This window comes from Catharus ustulatus, chromosome 9 (assembly GCF_009819885.2).
Source record: "Catharus ustulatus isolate bCatUst1 chromosome 9, bCatUst1.pri.v2, whole genome shotgun sequence".
In the NCBI taxonomy this organism is placed as follows: domain Eukaryota; kingdom Metazoa; phylum Chordata; class Aves; order Passeriformes; family Turdidae; genus Catharus; species Catharus ustulatus.
In genome coordinates, this window is record NC_046229.1 from 3981790 (window position 1) to 3998644 (window position 16855).

The window sequence follows — 16855 nt, forward strand, 5'->3', positions numbered from 1 at the left end:
CAGTATTTGTATGCGTTATCACCTTTTCACCATGTCAACTATTGTATCATCCCCAAAACAGCAACACAAAGGCATAACCTATCTTGTGTTATAAACTGCCCACTTGGAATTTTTGCCTACTTTAAAAGCAACTACATCTGTCAAACACAAAAACCTCAGGCAATTGAATCCCTCATCTTCCAGCTGAAGAATCAACTTACATTTGGTGAAGCACCTGAGCCATGGCAACCCCGCTAGTCAAGTCCTGGACATCTCTGCAGGGTGCAGCTGTATTGAATGTCTGTAGCTAGAACAGGGAAAAACACCGAGGTTCAGTTCAGCAGACAATAAATTAGCCACTATCTTCCTTCTCCCCTTTCAAGCACAAGCATTTAGCAAGATTTCCTTCTACTTGGAATCGTTTTTGAACCACACAGACTTTAAGCCAACCCAATTATCTCAACACTTGTGACTGTTATGACTGGTAGCTTAAAAAGTTGGTATGAACACTCATGCTGTTTTTTCATGCTAGGCCTTCTATTGTAAAGCAGATTATGGAAAGATAACTTGGGAGACTAACGTCATTATTTATCCAGCCTTTGAATAATGTTGCAGTGCTTAGTTCTGGACATAACTGCTTAAACAAAAAACAGCATCAGAATGAGGCTTGAAAGTTGACGGGAGAAACAAATTCCAGTCTTTTACTGCAACCACTTAGTAATAGAAATAGGATGAGATTACCTCTATGTTAAAATGCTCTTGTTTTAAATACTGTGGGATTTTTTTTCAAACTATCCCTTAGCTTATAGCTAACATTTTGACAGAATTACATTCTTTTTAGAATTATATTTATTATATTATATTATTATATTTAGAATTACAATATTTTATTCCTCCAAAGACAATCAACTTTGAACTAATTATTCTAGATGAGAGAGCCATTTCCATACACATCTCAGTTCATCACAGATACTCAGGAAAATAAGAGCCTTCTTTACCACAACAAACAGAATCAATGTTTATTATTACTACTAGTAAAAAATAGAAGAGAATGGGAACAAATACAAATCTTTATAAACCCTGTCCACTGCAGAAATTGACTTCTTAAACTCACTGCATTTACAGTGTCCTAAATTACCTGTCCCTCACTTTCCCAAACATCCTGTGCAACACAAGCTTCTTCAGAGCTCTTGGTAAATGACCTTGTGTTTGAGAAATTGAGCTACTGGGACCAGTGATGGAAAAGCAGTTTCCAGCTGTGAGAATCTGAGGCAGTTTTTGTGCACTCTGTGTTTATAAAGAGTGACCATAATTCTGAATAATTGTTTGCTTCCTTCAAAAAGAGCCCGATCAAGCCAAGAGAAAAATATGCAGAGCAAAGTTTTTTTTTTCATTTGTTTTTAATTTAAAAACTGGGTTTAAATCCTGTCTTACAGGAAGTGAGAAGTCAGTAATCCCTCATAGGTTACATAAAAGATTAAGTGGAACACCACAGCCCAAAGCTGCTATGCCTGACAGCACTGGCTTCTACTACTCCAGCAGCCTCAGCACAAGCATGGGCATGCAAGTTTACATTCCAGGGTGAGCTTCCCAAATCCAGAGTTTTATGGCACAATCTTGTGATGCTGCCATCTGGAGATGCCCCTCATAAAGCAAGGAAATTGCACTGCACAGGTGCAACCCTTTCACCTGAGCCTGTTGGAGCAGATAAACAAAGCCTCAGAAAACCCTGACATGCAACATTGCTTTATGCATGATCTCCCAGAATAGAAACAGCTAATTAAAATTAAGTAAAAAGCACGACTGACAGTCTAGGTTTCTCTATGTATTTAAAAGTCACATAAGGACCTAGAAATAATGAAAGAGTAGAAGTTTTAATTATGGGTTCTCCAAACCTCATGTCAGCCCAATCGTTTCATCAAAACAGATTTTTACAGTTCTTGCAAAACCAATAGAAGTGGCAGGCATGGGGAGGAGGTTGGACAAAGAAGACACAGACTTCAGGACTGCAGCAGCGCTCTTTTCTCCTTTGTTTTTTTCAGTTTTACAAAATGTAGCTCTAAGGATATGCTGCTACTCAGGCTGAAAACCATTTTGTGAATTCCACCCCAAACGCACTCTGCCACTAGCTGCTACAGCAGAAATTCATCTCTCAGACACACAGCTATTATGCTCCCATTATACAGCTGAAAAGTTAATTTTGTAGCTCTGCCACCCAACATTTGCAGATGAAACACGAGTGTTGAGAGTGCCCAGCAGAAATCAGCCCATCCACTGGGGAAGGTGTGTCCTCAGTTTCAATGAGGGGTTGAGTTTCTCCATTTCACACTCAGATTTTGGGACAGAGCTTTTACAGATTAACCAAAGAGATTTTTAAATAAAAATAAATATTCCCATGCTGAAACTACATATATTAATAAAATAAGTCAATCACTGGACAGAATGAATGTTATCAGTGGTGCCAGTGCCAAGCAGTGCATTTATAGTGGAAAATGCTTCCCATTTAAGATGTTGCCATACATCCAGTCCCTGGTTTGGAGGCTAAGGCAGTACAGCACTGAAAAGCATCCAATTAAATTTTCCTCAACACAGAGGGAAAATAACTAACTAGAAAATTGTTTCTGCTGCAGCTTGTGAGTTCCACCTCAGCAGGTATTACCTAAGGCAATTTTTCATGGTTACTCATAAACATTATCCCTATAATTCAGGTTAGCTGATTTATGTTTTTCCTGTAAAATCCTCAGAACTTTAAATTCAATGACACCTGAGCTGCAGAAACAAGAGGTAACATTTTTATTTGAATCTTCTCTTTCTTCTCTGGCCACAGCATGTTTTCTAATATTGCATTTGGTAAAATAAAAATAGGAAAATGCCAGATCTGGCAGCAAAATACAGAGAATCATAAGCATCTGTTTGCAATATTAATGAGTAAACAAACTGAGAAACCATTAGAAGCAGAGAGTTACAGAACCCTTTTCTCTCCAAACACAGAGCACTTCATCCACCTCTTCTCACATCACTTTCTTCCCTATTATTCACACTGAAGCTTGAATTGTGAACGGATGTTTCAAACACATCTAAGTGCTAACAATCAGTTTCTAAGTTGCAAACTAGGCCTGAGAAATAGGGTGCTAAATCTAAAAACATGCTGAGTGCTGTACAGAAACCCAGGGCTGGGTGTTCCTTTACACTGACACAACAGCTCAGTTTAAGGCCAGTTAAGGTTCCACTAAGACTCATGATGTGATTACAGCTATTACACTATGAGGATGCCATAAATGACAATTAGGATAGAAATATTTAAAGCAGGAATTATGAAAAATATAAGAGTTCAGCACTGCTGACAAGATTTTGTTAATGAGTTCAGGAATGCAGTGATTTTTTTTTTTGTTTTTGCCATTGAATCATGATGGAGTTATTCTCACCTGACTACTGAGGGGTAAATACAAAATTAAAGAGACCAAAGAAGAGAAAGATTAAATAACAAAATATATTCAACATAAGGCCACCAAAATTCTAGAGAGTAACAAAACCTTGGGAGAATGCAATGTCACTAAAGGGAAAATGGAGGGAGAAGAAGAAATGAAGGAATTGTTTATCAGTGATTTATTAAACTTTAACTCATTAACACTTCTGTTCTGCCATGCAGAAATGGAGAACACCTCCTCAGGTTGCTGTTCCTGTTACTTTTACCAGTTTCATTCGCGGATTTCTACAATGCCTCTACAACACTTCCCCCTTTCCATGATTTATACTTCACAGAGGCAAAACAGCTGCTATTTCTAGAGAAACCCTTCACACAGGTAATTGTGACTTTCCCTGCCAAGAATTAATGCAAAGTTCTATTTCACAGAGCTCCCTGTCACCAAAATCACTGCACCTGCAGGACCAAAATTACAGACAAGGTCACAGAAGAAGCTTGGAGAGAAAGATAAAGAGGAAGCAAGCCAGATTGATGTTTTTAACAAACATGTTTGTACTCGATGACCTTAAAAATCTTTTCCAACCTCAATGATCCAAGCAGGTGCCTCTGGCACAGGTAAGAACACACACCCAGGTGTGGCGTGCCTGACTAATAAACGCTTTAACCAGCCAGTATGAAATACTCTGAGGTTTCTGCGCCTGTCAATTCAAATTAATTGCATTTATTTATTAATACTGTTAATTGCCGAGTAGTTTCCGCTGAGAGCCGCACTTGGGCCCACGGGATATTCCAAAGACCACATCCACACCTGGAGGGTGCCGCGGGACCCCTGGCTGGCCGTGAGCAGCGTGTCCCAGGCAGCCCCGCAGCCGCGGCCGTGCCCGACCCACCCGCAGCCGCTGCTCCCGCGGGCGGGGACGGAGGGAGGGGTGGACGGAGGGATGGAGGCAGGGAGAAGCCCCCCGCCGTTGGCGCCTCCTCGCTGCCCTCGAGGGGCAGAGGCGGCAGAACCCCCGCGCCACTCACCCAGAGGATGAGGCTGTCGCAGAGCAGCGGGTCCCCCGGCTTCGCCTCCATGGTGGTGACAGCGACCGCGTCCCCCCTGCCCTCGAGCCGCCCCCGCTCCAGCGGCTCCGGCCCCGGCTCCGCTCCGCCCGCGCGTCCCGGCGGGGGCGGGGCCGCCTCCAGCACCGACCACTCAGCGCCCGCCCCTGCCCTCAGAGGCCGGGAGTGACAGCGCGGCTGACCAATCACAGCGGAGGAGGGGCGCGCTCGGGCCAATCACGGTGAGACCCGTTGGAGGCGGGGGCTGCTCTCATGGCCGCGCCGCCTCCGTGAGGGGGCGAGTCGGGATCGTGCCACCCTCCCCGGGCTGTGTCACCCGCCCCCGGCTGACGTGTGGGCGGAACGCGGTCGTGTCCCCCAGCCGGAGAGAGTCCCTCGGCCCCGCGTTCTCCCGGCACGGCCCGGGAGGCGCCGCTCCGTGCCAACATGGCGGGTGCTGCCTCCTCCAGCCCGCCCCGGCTGTCAGCGCTGCCGCGGGCACGGACGGGCCGTGGAGCTCACGGGTGAAGAGTTGCGGGTGTTGTGCAGAATTACCTGTTCTTAAGGTGTAGGTACGTCAGTGTACCTGTACCCGCCACAAACACTGCTCTCAGAGCAGGATAAAGAATTGCTTTAAAAATGGTAAATGAGGCGAAAATACCAATTAAATTATCTGGGGGATTGAAGGCTCTTAAGCACGGGGATGAGGAGCAACTGCTTTAACTCCTCCAGAGGTGGGAAAATGTGTCCCCTTTCCAAAAGGATGGATTGAGAAGGCTTGCGGCAGTTTTACCTATTCTTCATTCTTATTGTCATTTCTTCTTTTCAGGCTCAGAGTTATTCCTGCCCAAAGCCCAGCAGACTGCAGTGCCTTCACCTCAGCGAGCTGTGAGCTGCTCTCCGGAGCTGCTCCTTCCTGCCCTGGCACAGCCCAGGGCTCGCAGCCAAGGCTCTGCACTCAGCCTTCACAGCACATCAAACCCCACCACGCGCCTTCTTTTCATCTCGCTTAGTGCACTACACGATAGCTAAAATGTACGAGTACTTTTCTTTGTTTGATCTTTTTTTGTTCCATAAAATACTTATTTGTTTCATAGGAAGAGGTTAGCCTTATTTGATGAGAACTTGTGAATGCCTGAGCCAGGATCCTGTCTGCTGTAGCACCCTGCCTCAGACACTCCACAGAAAAGTCTCAGTACCTCACACTAAGGAGATGTGTTCATTCTGTCCCTTTCCTGTTCCAGCATAAGAATTAAATCACTCAAATTTCCCCTCCACCAGCCTCTTTTATTAATTTGAACCATTGTTTTTCTTAGCTGATTCAATTTTAGGAATTTTTCATTTTCATTTTACCTGTTGTTATTGAAGTGTACAGGATGACATTAAACACATCAGTATTTAGGTCAGCCTAAGAGTGGACTAAACAACTTGAATAATAACTGCTACAGGCAGCATCTGCTGTTTCTTGGCTGTTCTTCAAGATACATCCTTTAATTTTCTGTTACTGATTCTACTTTGTCTCTCACAGGGTTTAAAATTGTGGTGATGACATGGATGGTATTTACATAACTATTTCCCCTCCTAGTGTTCTCCAGAACTGATAAATACTCGAGAGTGGACTTGGATTTCTGGAAACCCTATAACTGTTTCCTTAAAGGTTCTTAAAGAGATTTGGTTGCCATGGAAGATTAACATAAATCCTTATTAAAAATAGAATAAGGAATAAACGGTTTTTACAGTAAAATCCCCAGAGTTCTGTGCTAGGATTTGTACTGTTTAGCATGCTCATTTTAGATTTTTTTTCGTATTTTTGCTCTTTTTAAATTTCTAGTAGCTTTTGTTTATTTTATCCCTCTTTACTTTGTAGTTTCCATAATTTTACCTCCTTTCCTGAGGGTCCTCATTCAGAAGCATCCAGAAATGATTATTCCTAAGGGATGGCAGTGCTGGAAGGGTGATCCAGACTGGCTAGGGCAAGAAGTGAGGCTGAAATCCGTGTAAAAACAAGGCAGGCTGTGCAGGTCGGGTAATCTGGGATTATGTCAGGACAGATCAGCTCACCCGTGTGCTCCTGGCTGCTGCATCCAGGTCAGACTGAGTGCTCACCCAGACAGAGCAGAGTCAGCACTGCAAGGGTTTGGCTGCATCTACAGAGAAATAAAATCAGCTCCACACAGGAATCTGCCCAGTTTTTACATCTTTCAAATCACAGCTAAATTTGGGCACATCAGAAACTCCCCAGCACTGGGCAGCTGTGCCTGGAGCTCAGCCGTGGGGCAGAAGGGGAACAGAGGGATCTCTGTGCCTTATGCAGAGTGAGGTGGCTTGGGTTTATTTTTTAAGCCTGGTTGGAGATTCCTTCATGAGCTGCAGTTTATATGAATGTCTGTCAGTACATTCTGGGTTTGTGCCAATCAAGGATTATGACCTATATTAACATCCCAGAAACAAGGGAGGCCAGCCAGGCCTGCACCTCACACCAGGACTGCAGCTCCTGATGTCTGATATCCACTGCTGCTACGTTCTAAAGTCAGGTTCAATTACTTCTCTCAACAGGAAATTATTTAAAATGTGTTCACTCCTCTTGACAGTGCATCCCTTGCCATCTTGACAAAGCACCTGACAATCTCTCAGCAAGGCTGTCTTAACTTTCTTAACAAAACAGAAGAATGGCATTTGCTACAATAATTAGCTATTCATAAAAATAAAATGCAGTTCCTAGGGTGTTTATTATTTTCAATGGGATTTACATCATTATATCCAGGAATATGAACAACACTCAGTTCAGACATAACTTGGTAGCTGGCTGACAAAAGCCCCATACCCAGACACTTGAATTTTCCCATACTTTGTATCTCACTAATAGGTAAAAAATGCTGCTGAAAAATCCCAATTACAGGACTGCATCTAAAAGGGATTTTCCAAGGGAACAAAGATGTCAGAATGTAAAAACACTGAACACTGACCCTTGGTGGTTAGTCATGTACTTGCACATTTCTTGCCTTTAGAAAACAAGATAAAAAAATCTTCCTCCACTTTTCAATCAAATTTAGTAGCTCAGTTGATTTGATTTCTGGAAGTCTGCACTTCCTGAGCATCTTTCAAAAGCTTTAGCATCATCCAATAATCCCCATGGTGGTGCTGTGTAGTACTGAGGCACAGCTGAATTTTTAGATGCAGAAACCAGAATCAAACCAATTCCCAATATGTGTGCAATGAATTATTACACAATACAAACTGCTCTGATACCTGCTGGGCCACACAGCCCTTCACACCCTGTCACAATCTCTGGCACCTTCCTGCCACTTTTGAATCAAGCTTTGTATTGGAAGTTACTCTGTTTTCATGAAAATATTGACTGTCTGTTTATTCTCCAAATGTGGCCAATTTAGAAGTAATTAAATGGAGTTTATTCAGCATAAAACATCTAAAAATCATAAAGCAGGAATTAAAAAGCCACTGCTGTAAACTGGAGTAGTCTGATTGGCCAAAGGCTCTCAGTGCCTTGCTGGTCTCTACAGGTTTTGTTTCCCCATTGGTTTTTCCCTGCAGATGCTCAGTGGTGCTTTCCAGGTCAGTCCTGCCCTGAGGGAAAAAGGAGCAATGTCAGGATGATGAATGTAAAATTTTTCACTCTGTTACTGAAGTATCTGTTTGGTAAGATACTCTGAAATATTTTCCCTGACTGCTATAGGAGATGAAAGTCATTTAAATCTATTCATTATCAAATTAGTAGGAATTCTGGATATTTTGTATGTTCTGAAAATTAATACCTTGCCTGAGAGTATCTTCATTAAAGGAGTCTTGTATTCAGGCTTTTCTGGAAGGTGGCAATATTTTCACATGGAATAAGCATCTTTCAAGTACTTTCACATTAGATGGAAATACTTTCATCACTTGAGGCCCTTCTTGGAAGTCATTCAACTATGAGAACATTTGCTTTAAATAAAAGAGTGTTTAAACCAGTGGGATTCCTGAAATTCCAGAGCCATTTATGCTCTTCTTTACACTTTTCTTAACACATCTAAGCTCAGTGAACATTTCCTTATCCCCACAGATTTAATGCTGGTAAGAAACAGTCATCTCATTAAAACTCTGAAGGCCTGGGGTGGCACTTCTAGTCTTTTATAATTAATTTTGTTTTGACTGGAGCCATTTCTGAGCTCCTTGGTTGCAGATAGAGTTATCTTACCCATGTGATACAGTGAGTGTGTGTATAGACTACAAGTGCCTGCATACCTTTCACACAGAATAATAATATTGTTTACTATAGGAGCTTCAGAAAAAAATAACAACTGCTTTTCCAAATAACACTTCAGGTTTATCATATGCCACTGAGACAGGCACTGATAAACTGAAACAGAAAACATGGAAACAGAGCCACAGAACCAAGATCTGTGGTATCTCATTAAATTCAATAAAAAGCTATACTGGAGACCAAGCAGGTCTAAGGTGGAAAACTACTGACCTAAATTAATAAAAAGAGACTTGTGACCAGATTTTATAATTGCATCTTTTGGCTTCATCCAGCAAGAGAGAAATGGTAACATCCTTAAGGAATGATCTGTCTCAACTATTTCAGGGAAACATCTCAGAATTGGCAACTTTTAAAAACAGTGACTTGAATAGAATAAAATATTTACACCTCTACAGCACGATTTCTGCTCAGCAAAACCCCACTTTGGCACTGCACCCTTCCCTCCTCCGCTCTCACTGCTTTGGTTGTTTCCCTAACATTTGTTCATCTCCAATCTATGCTTTTTTTATTTCTGCCTTTTTATTCACTTTCTCACTGATATGTGGACTTCTATTTTAGTACCCTTATCTTCTTTTACTGAACAAGGTCACAAGTGAGAGTGGGCTTTGGCAATGCCAGCATTATCCAGCTGACGTTCATTGACATCATGGAACTGTTGGCAGTGTCATGGCAGCAGCCCCTCTGCAAATTCACATGTATTAAATGTCTCAGATACAATTTCAGTTTGTGCCCAGGACAAAAAATGCAGCACTGGGATATGAACTATGGCAGAGATGTGCTGATCATGAAGACAGTGACACTTTGAGATCCTGTTCCCACAGGTGTGCTGAAAAGGTGACTCCTAAGGCACCAGTTTGGCAGCTGGGTTTGTGTCCCAGTTTTGTGCCATACAGATTCTGATCCTGAGAGTATCCTCACATTTAATATTGTGCACCAAATACCTCTAGTACTCACCACAGTCAGGGATTAATCCATAGGTAAGATCAGGAACATCTGTCTTTTCAAGATCAGGAAAATCACAAACCCAATTTCCAAGAAGAAGCAACCCCTTTGATTCTGTGCCAGGGTACTGGTATGTACTGCTAGGGAAACTAATTCTGGTAATATCTCTAATATTTATCTCTCTGAACAAAATAATTTTCAGAACTCTGTGTACCATTATACCAATTACACACCATTATCTTATTATTCAGAAACATTATTACCAGCACAGAAGATTCACCAAATAAAATGTTAGTAACTTGTTCATTATTTTTAGATGGAAAATTAACAGTCAAGTTATTAAAGAATATTCCTTTCTCAGCATCTGAAAGTTAGTGTGAAAAGCACTAAAAGACATGTTTTAAAATGGAGTATTGAAAAAGTATTCTTTAGTAGTAGAAGGGTCTGTGTTTAGAAATAGAAATACGGGATGAAATTGTGACAGCCACCACTTGCTACTGAATAACACAACAGTGTCAAACCCAGCCAGAGCTGACAGAGCAGGAGAGCTGCAGGTGTGTGAAGTGTAAGGTGTCCTGATACTGCAACACTTATATACTGAATAAACAAGTTATTGTGTACCTACCTGTCAAAACCGAGTTCAGATTTCCCATCATTTCTATATCAATGTCATTTTCCCTGCTTTTATTTGAAAACAGACTTCAGTTTGCCTCATAAATTTGAACACATTTTCTTTGATGTTTGAATGCTCTCTTGCTATGGCATATTCCAAAGAGGGAAAGCCAACTGCCATAGCAGGGCTCGAGCCTCTCTTGGACAGACTGCCAGGGAGCTTGCAATTATATTTTTTGTTGCTGCATTTTGCACTTGGATCATTTTTTTAAGATAAAGGCTAATCTTGTCTGTCCCTTTTGTTTGCATTTGGAGATTTCTCCCTTGCTTTCATGCTGCTCTCCAACAGCTGCTCTGTCTTGCTCACGCACAGGAACCAGGGGCATGGTGGTTCTGAGCTGAGCTCTGTGAAGCCTCCTACGTACCCAGCAGCCCCACTCTCACATTCCAGGATGGAATTCAGACACAGATGGGATTCACTGGGGGTGCATCATGCAAAAGCCCACCTCAGTTAAAACCCCCTCAGTCTGTGTCAAAGGGCATCACGTAGGCCCTGCTCCAGAACAGTGCCAGAAGTGTTTCACACCCTCACACCTCTCAGCCCCATCTTTGTACCTCACAGGCTCCATTTTTGGTTAGGTAAGCTTTTGTGGAGTACATCAAGAGACTGGATGTATAAAATTGGGAATTAATAATGCAGCACTGCCAGTGGTTGGCACGTCCAGACCTGCTGGCTTTGATGGGACTATTCAACTGTGCAAACTAAAATAGGCATGGCAGTGTTTGCCAGCTCCAACTCCAGAGCCAGAACAAGGAGCTCATTAAGAGCAAACACTGGTACTGGCACTGCAGTTGTGCTTTACAGACCCAAAAGATCGAGCACCAAAAATTCCCAACCTACAATTTAGACAAAACAGATCCAGAATTCCAACTTTCAGGCATGTACTGGGACCAAAATGTCAGCAAGGCAAGAGGGATGGCTGGCCTGGGGCAATCATGGATTGACTGATTCAATGTACAGTCTCACAGAAGTTTGGATTTTTCTGTGTTCATTATCTTCCTCAAAATATTCTGGAGCTATGCAAAAGGAACCTTGCTGTTATTTAACAGCCTTTCTCTGGTCAAATTCAGTGAGTTAGGCCAAATAAAATCTCGGTTTCCCCACTGAAGCCTGTGTACTGGTAGAAGTGAGAGAAGATTCCCTGCTGTTCTGCATCCAGCTGTGCCTTAAACTGCACAACTGAGCAGGTACAGTCCTAGAGTGACATAAAAAATGGACCCAGAATGCTGATCCTTCAAACAGTGCAGAATTTCAGTGCAGTTTCCAAGACAAGTGTGTCTGTGGTAAGGCATGAGTGGCTGCAGAAGAGCCACAGTACCGTGCACATAGCCCTGGCAAGCAGAAAGAAAAAATCTGGGCTCATTCTATCTTTACAAATAATATCTTTTGTTATTATTTAATCAGAAGGGGTTTCACCTCTGTAAGTACTAACCCAATGCTTGAGTGGTCTAGCTAAAACAGACTGACCTAATGTGTTCAAACCATTTTCCAGAGTATCAACATTCCTGTCTAAAACCAACAGGACTGACATCTCTGTTAGCAGCCTTTATGACCTTAACACGTTGAGCAGGGAACTGGGAAAAGGTTGGAGGGAAAGAGCTGTGCTTGGAGATTTGGGAAGTCCATTGGGGTGAAGCACTGAACATCCTGGTGAGGATGTCACTGCCTATACCTTGTTCTCTGGATAAGCAAACTGCTCCAGCTTCTGCCTCTGCCAGTCTGGCACCTTTAATAAGTAATTAAATCACACTGTGGACGTGAACACGTTCTTGGATAAATAATAAATGACAGCTCTCACACTGGCACGCGAGCACACAGGCATACCCAGGGCAGGAAATCACACGCAGCATTTCATTTGTTGCTAATTTATCTCTAACAAAGTGAGGAAGATGCCCTGGGGACTGGTGAATAACAAGGAGCATTGTTTATGCTACAAATCCCATCCGGTTATTAGGCTTTGAAAAGTGCTTTGTTTAGCTTATCAGTGCTTCAGCAGGAATGCCAGGGGCAGTATTTCTGTTCTAAGTGTACTTCTATTCCAATATTACTGACACATAAGAGGTTATGTGTTACCTGAGGGCTGAATATTGAGCTTGTGCTTCAGTGCCTTATTGAATCAGGATCAGGATGGTGAACACTGTACAAAACCAAGCCCTGAACAGGTCTCCTTATCAATTTTACAGCATTAAATTGAAGAACACCTTTACATAATTCAAACCTTTCTCAAGGACCATAGAGCATGACAAAGAATGAACACTCTATGGCATATAAATACCCATCATTAAAACTTACTTCAACATGTTAGACCTTCTGCTTTAATTCTGCACTTCACTTGGGATGTGGACAAATTTGTATTACACAAGCTAAGTCTGCAGTTATGCAATCCCAAAGTATCACAAGTGTCTGGCAAGTTTTAGAGATGTTTCACAACAGCAGTGATAAGCTGCTACTCTGTCAGGTGATCAAAATACCTACAGTGTGTCCTTGATTCAAGTTAATATTTAAAAACAGGAATGCAAGTTTTTATTTGGCTCCAGTATCTTTTAAATGTTAAATGTCTTTTGGAGGAGGAAATTTAGAAAGCAGACATTATTTTCAGATGGGAAAAAACTACATTTTGTTTCATAATTTAGAAAACCTGAGAGTTCCTTTCCAACTAAAATAGTAATTGGCAAATAAAGGCAACTAAATTGGGCAATTAAATTATTAATTGCCAAATAAGGCATAATTTTCCTTGCTGAATGATTCCACACCACAGCACTGTCACTGACTCAGTTCTTGTCAAACATTTCTGTAAAGAGGAATGGCAAGCTCAGCCTCATGTAGGTCTCCTGGACCACTGTAAGAAGTGCTCATTAGACTGATTATGAATTAATAATTGAAGTATTTATTTAGACTTTTAATCATTAGATTACTTTTGGAAAGTCCACATGAATCAATTATTCCTTCTAAAATATCCTGCTTTTAATTTGCTTACGATTAGGTTAGGTCTGGATTGCCAAACCATGGGCTGTCCAGTGTACCCTCCCTTGTCATCTGAACTGGCCTTGTAACTGAGCAAAGTGACACTGTCACCCCCTCCCTGAAAACTTCAAACCTCAGAGCAGGGGCTGCTTTACTGAACAATGCCACGTGCTCATGGAAAAACCAATAAATGTTTGTGAGTGCTCCATCTGCTGAGAACTTTTTAAACTTTAATACCTCTCCTCAAAGATGCTGATGAGAACAGACTCAGCACCGATGCTTTAGAGCTACATTTCCTTGTGGTAAAACTGGAAGATGTTGTGAGCTGAGCTGTGTCACAGAGATAAAGCTTTATACCCAGGAGCTTCTGGCTCCATAGCCAACAAACAGATCAGTGCCTTCCTTTTGTGGGCAAGAATTAAAAATGTATCAAATCTGGTGGCTGGGGTTTAGTACAATGGGCTTGGTTTTGCAGAGTTCTACTAGAATTATCTTCTAAAATGTTCAGCTTTCATTTTAAGCCAAAAGATGTGTCTTGATCTGAAAAGCTCCTTCTTCTCAAAAATCTGACTGTCACAGTTTCAAAGCCTGGCCCCTGGTGAGGCACCTACATGAAGAATTCCTTTGCAAATCTGACCTGTGGAAATGTGATCTCAGTGAACACCTGTGCTGTGAACTGGGAAAGGAATAGAAACATAAGGACCTGATTCCTGAAAAACTTTAAGGCTTTCTCTGCGTCTTTGAATTCTAAATCTGTTTCTCAGAATAATTTGCTTCTGAATTTGGGGATTGGTTTTGATTGGGCTTTGTTCTTTCATTTCCTCAAAACCAATTAAATTGACTTCTACTGGACTAAACATTTTATCATTCAGTTCTGCTGAGGATTCCCAACAACATATGGGTTAGAACCACCAAAGGCACCCAGATCCAAATACAAGACTGTGAAATAGTCATTCCTAAGGGCACTTGCAAAGTTTCCAGCCTAAAATGTTAGGAGGAATGACAATTTTAATAGTGCTGTTTGAAATAACACAGAATTACTGCACAAGAGGAAGCTCCCTAAAAATCTGTCATTTTAGGCAGTCACACTAAATATTTCATTCTGTTAGGACTGTTTAGTGCCATCAAAACCTCAAAGCCTCATGACACAAACACTGACTGCCATAATCAATCTCTAATTCAATCACAGTTCAAATGTTCAAAGGCCAGCTCAGGATTTTGGAAGGGGTAAATTAGTTCTGGCAGCCTTACAGAGATCTCAGATATCATCTGTCTTTTCCTTCTATCAGATCCAGCTGGGCGGACCCCTCATAACCAGGACACAGCCAACTCCAGCATCACTGGGAGTGCTTGGACTCAATAAATCAGAAATTTGATTATGTGCAGATAATCTATTAAAAATAAATTGCAGACCTGGCATGTTTGTCCCAGCTGATCAATTCAGCACAAGACTAAGTCATTGATGTCTTTGCTGAAGGTGACCCTGAGTCCCTTTTTCCTCCCAAATGCTCTATTTATGCAATTATAGGAAAGAATGTCCATACGAGGTGAACCCAGGGCTACCTTGCCTTGGAGCATCCATAAGAATGCTCATGGCTTTACTGTGTATGTAAGGAACTGCCTGGTTTTGTTCCCTCTGGATCTGCCACCCACAGGTCATCCTGCAAGAGCTGATCGAACTTCCCAGCTTGCTTCACTCAATCAGTGAGAGATCACAAGGAAATTTAAAGTGTGGTGTCACAATCCTGGGTTTGGATGATGTTTGAATGATTTTTATTCTTCCTATACACACACATATTATTCACACAGTGCAGGATCACTGCCTGGACCTTTGCTGTAATTCCTAGTCCTAATCAAATGCTCTGGGAGCAGAGCTTGAGCATTTGCAGGGTCTCAACAGGCCCTTGCATTCAAGCTGACAAGTTTCCAGCCCCTTTGCCTGATGCCTGAGCTCAGCAGCCAGAACTGGTATCTTCAGCAACACGAAATATTCCATTTTCCTGTTTTCTGAGCAGCACAAACTCTCTTTCTGCAGACTTGCTCATGAGTCATCTGAAAATAAACCATAATCACTTGTCCCCTAGGAGTCATATACAAGTTAATTACTGTACAAGACAAGCTAATACAAAATACTCAAGAGGTTTCAACTTGTTGAGGTTGCAAGGGGCAAGGGAGCCTTTCAGAATTTCCACTGGTTTTGGTCTGGGAATGCTGGGCTTCCCGTGACTCCTTATCTATTGCATAATCAGAAACAAATTTTGTTCTCTTTGTTGTAGGAGACAAAGTTAAAAAAATGTGTGTGTTATTCCTGTGCACAAATAGAGCAAATTCCTAATGGGCTTGTGTGTGTGCAGTGTTTGTAAACACAACTGCTCTGGGCTGCTGCTGACAGAAATCATCACTGCTTATCCAGCTGAGTTCTAGATCTGTGAATGCCCCCCAGCCCTGCACAGGAAGTCAGAATGGACTGGGGATGTTCCAGATGAATTTTAGGTGCCACTATGTTAAATAAAATCTGCTTGCCTGGAGTTCAGTGTCCTGGACTTGGATCTGACCATCACTGTGGTGTCTTATTCCTACCCAGCCATCCTTTGCTGGGCTACTGTGTGGTTGTCATCTCTGCAGGAGAGAATCTTATCAGTGCAGGGAAAGTAAATCTGAAAACAATGGAAAAGCTTCTGACATGTTTCTGTTGAGGATGGAAACAAATACATTTATAACTTCACAGTAAAGGAGCAAGATTTTTTCCAGTATTATAGAAGCACTAATGCTAAGGCTGGAAAAGCCCTTGAAGATCATTGAATCAAAGTTATGACACATTATTTTAAAACCTCTAGTTGCTCTTATTTACAGATCTTCATAACAGGAGGAGAGAATGGTATGAATGGTGGTGATTTAAAATTACTCATTTGGTGAACTCATAGTTTTAGATGTGGCAAGAGACCTGGTTTACTGAACACCCACCTGGATTATTTTTGCCATTCAGTCTGTGGTACAGAGAGAATCCCATTCTGGCCCTCAGGAAGGCAGAGAACACACCAGACTTTATTTCAGTACATTTAAATGACAGACACAACTGCAGGGGAGGAAAACAGTGACAATTAGTTATGTGTGACATCTATACTGAGTCTCTGTGACTCTCTACTAATCACAGTAAATTATTATTAATGAATTGAATAAGTCAATCAAATTACTAATTTAGTGAAGACTTTGCACTACATCTCTCCCAGGAACCACAGCAACTCCAGCTGCCCCATTGCCACCAGTGAGCCCCTCTCCCAGCAGAAACCAACTGTGGGCATTTATTCTGTGGGAAGTGTTCTGGACTGACAGTGCAGGCAGTGCTTACAGAGGCTACTAAACAAGGCATTCTTCTGGCAGCAACCTCAAGGCCTGTGTAAGAACCAGGACCAAGCCCTTCTCCTGGGAATTAATGTAGGTTCCCTCACTAAAAGCAGGAGAAATCCCATTTTTACATTCCCTGAAAAATCAGTAACTGTATTTTTATTCACTCATTGCTTTCACATCTACAGGGTGCCACTTTTGAAATGCCCATGAAGTCTTAGGCTGC

General features: G+C 42.0%; 1 protein-coding gene across 2 annotated transcripts in view; it reads right to left on the reverse strand.

Annotated features, from left to right (window-relative positions):
* HOOK1 (hook microtubule tethering protein 1) overlaps nt 1–16404 on the reverse strand; it is a 35695-nt gene extending 19291 nt beyond the window's left edge. Inside the window, exons 1-3 of one of the 2 annotated variants that reach the window (XM_033066873.2) lie at nt 16249–16404; nt 15808–15903; nt 201–286 (exon numbers count right to left, since the gene is read on the reverse strand). In XM_033066873.2, coding sequence (XP_032922764.1) covers nt 201–223 — 23 coding nt within the window. In that variant the 5' untranslated portion in view covers nt 224–286; nt 15808–15903; nt 16249–16404. Of the gene's footprint in view, nt 1–200; nt 287–4429; nt 4536–15807; nt 15904–16248 lie in introns of those variants that run through there. The other variant, XM_033066872.2, reaches the window with a different exon arrangement.
* Between the last annotated feature and the right edge of the window lie 451 nt (nt 16405–16855).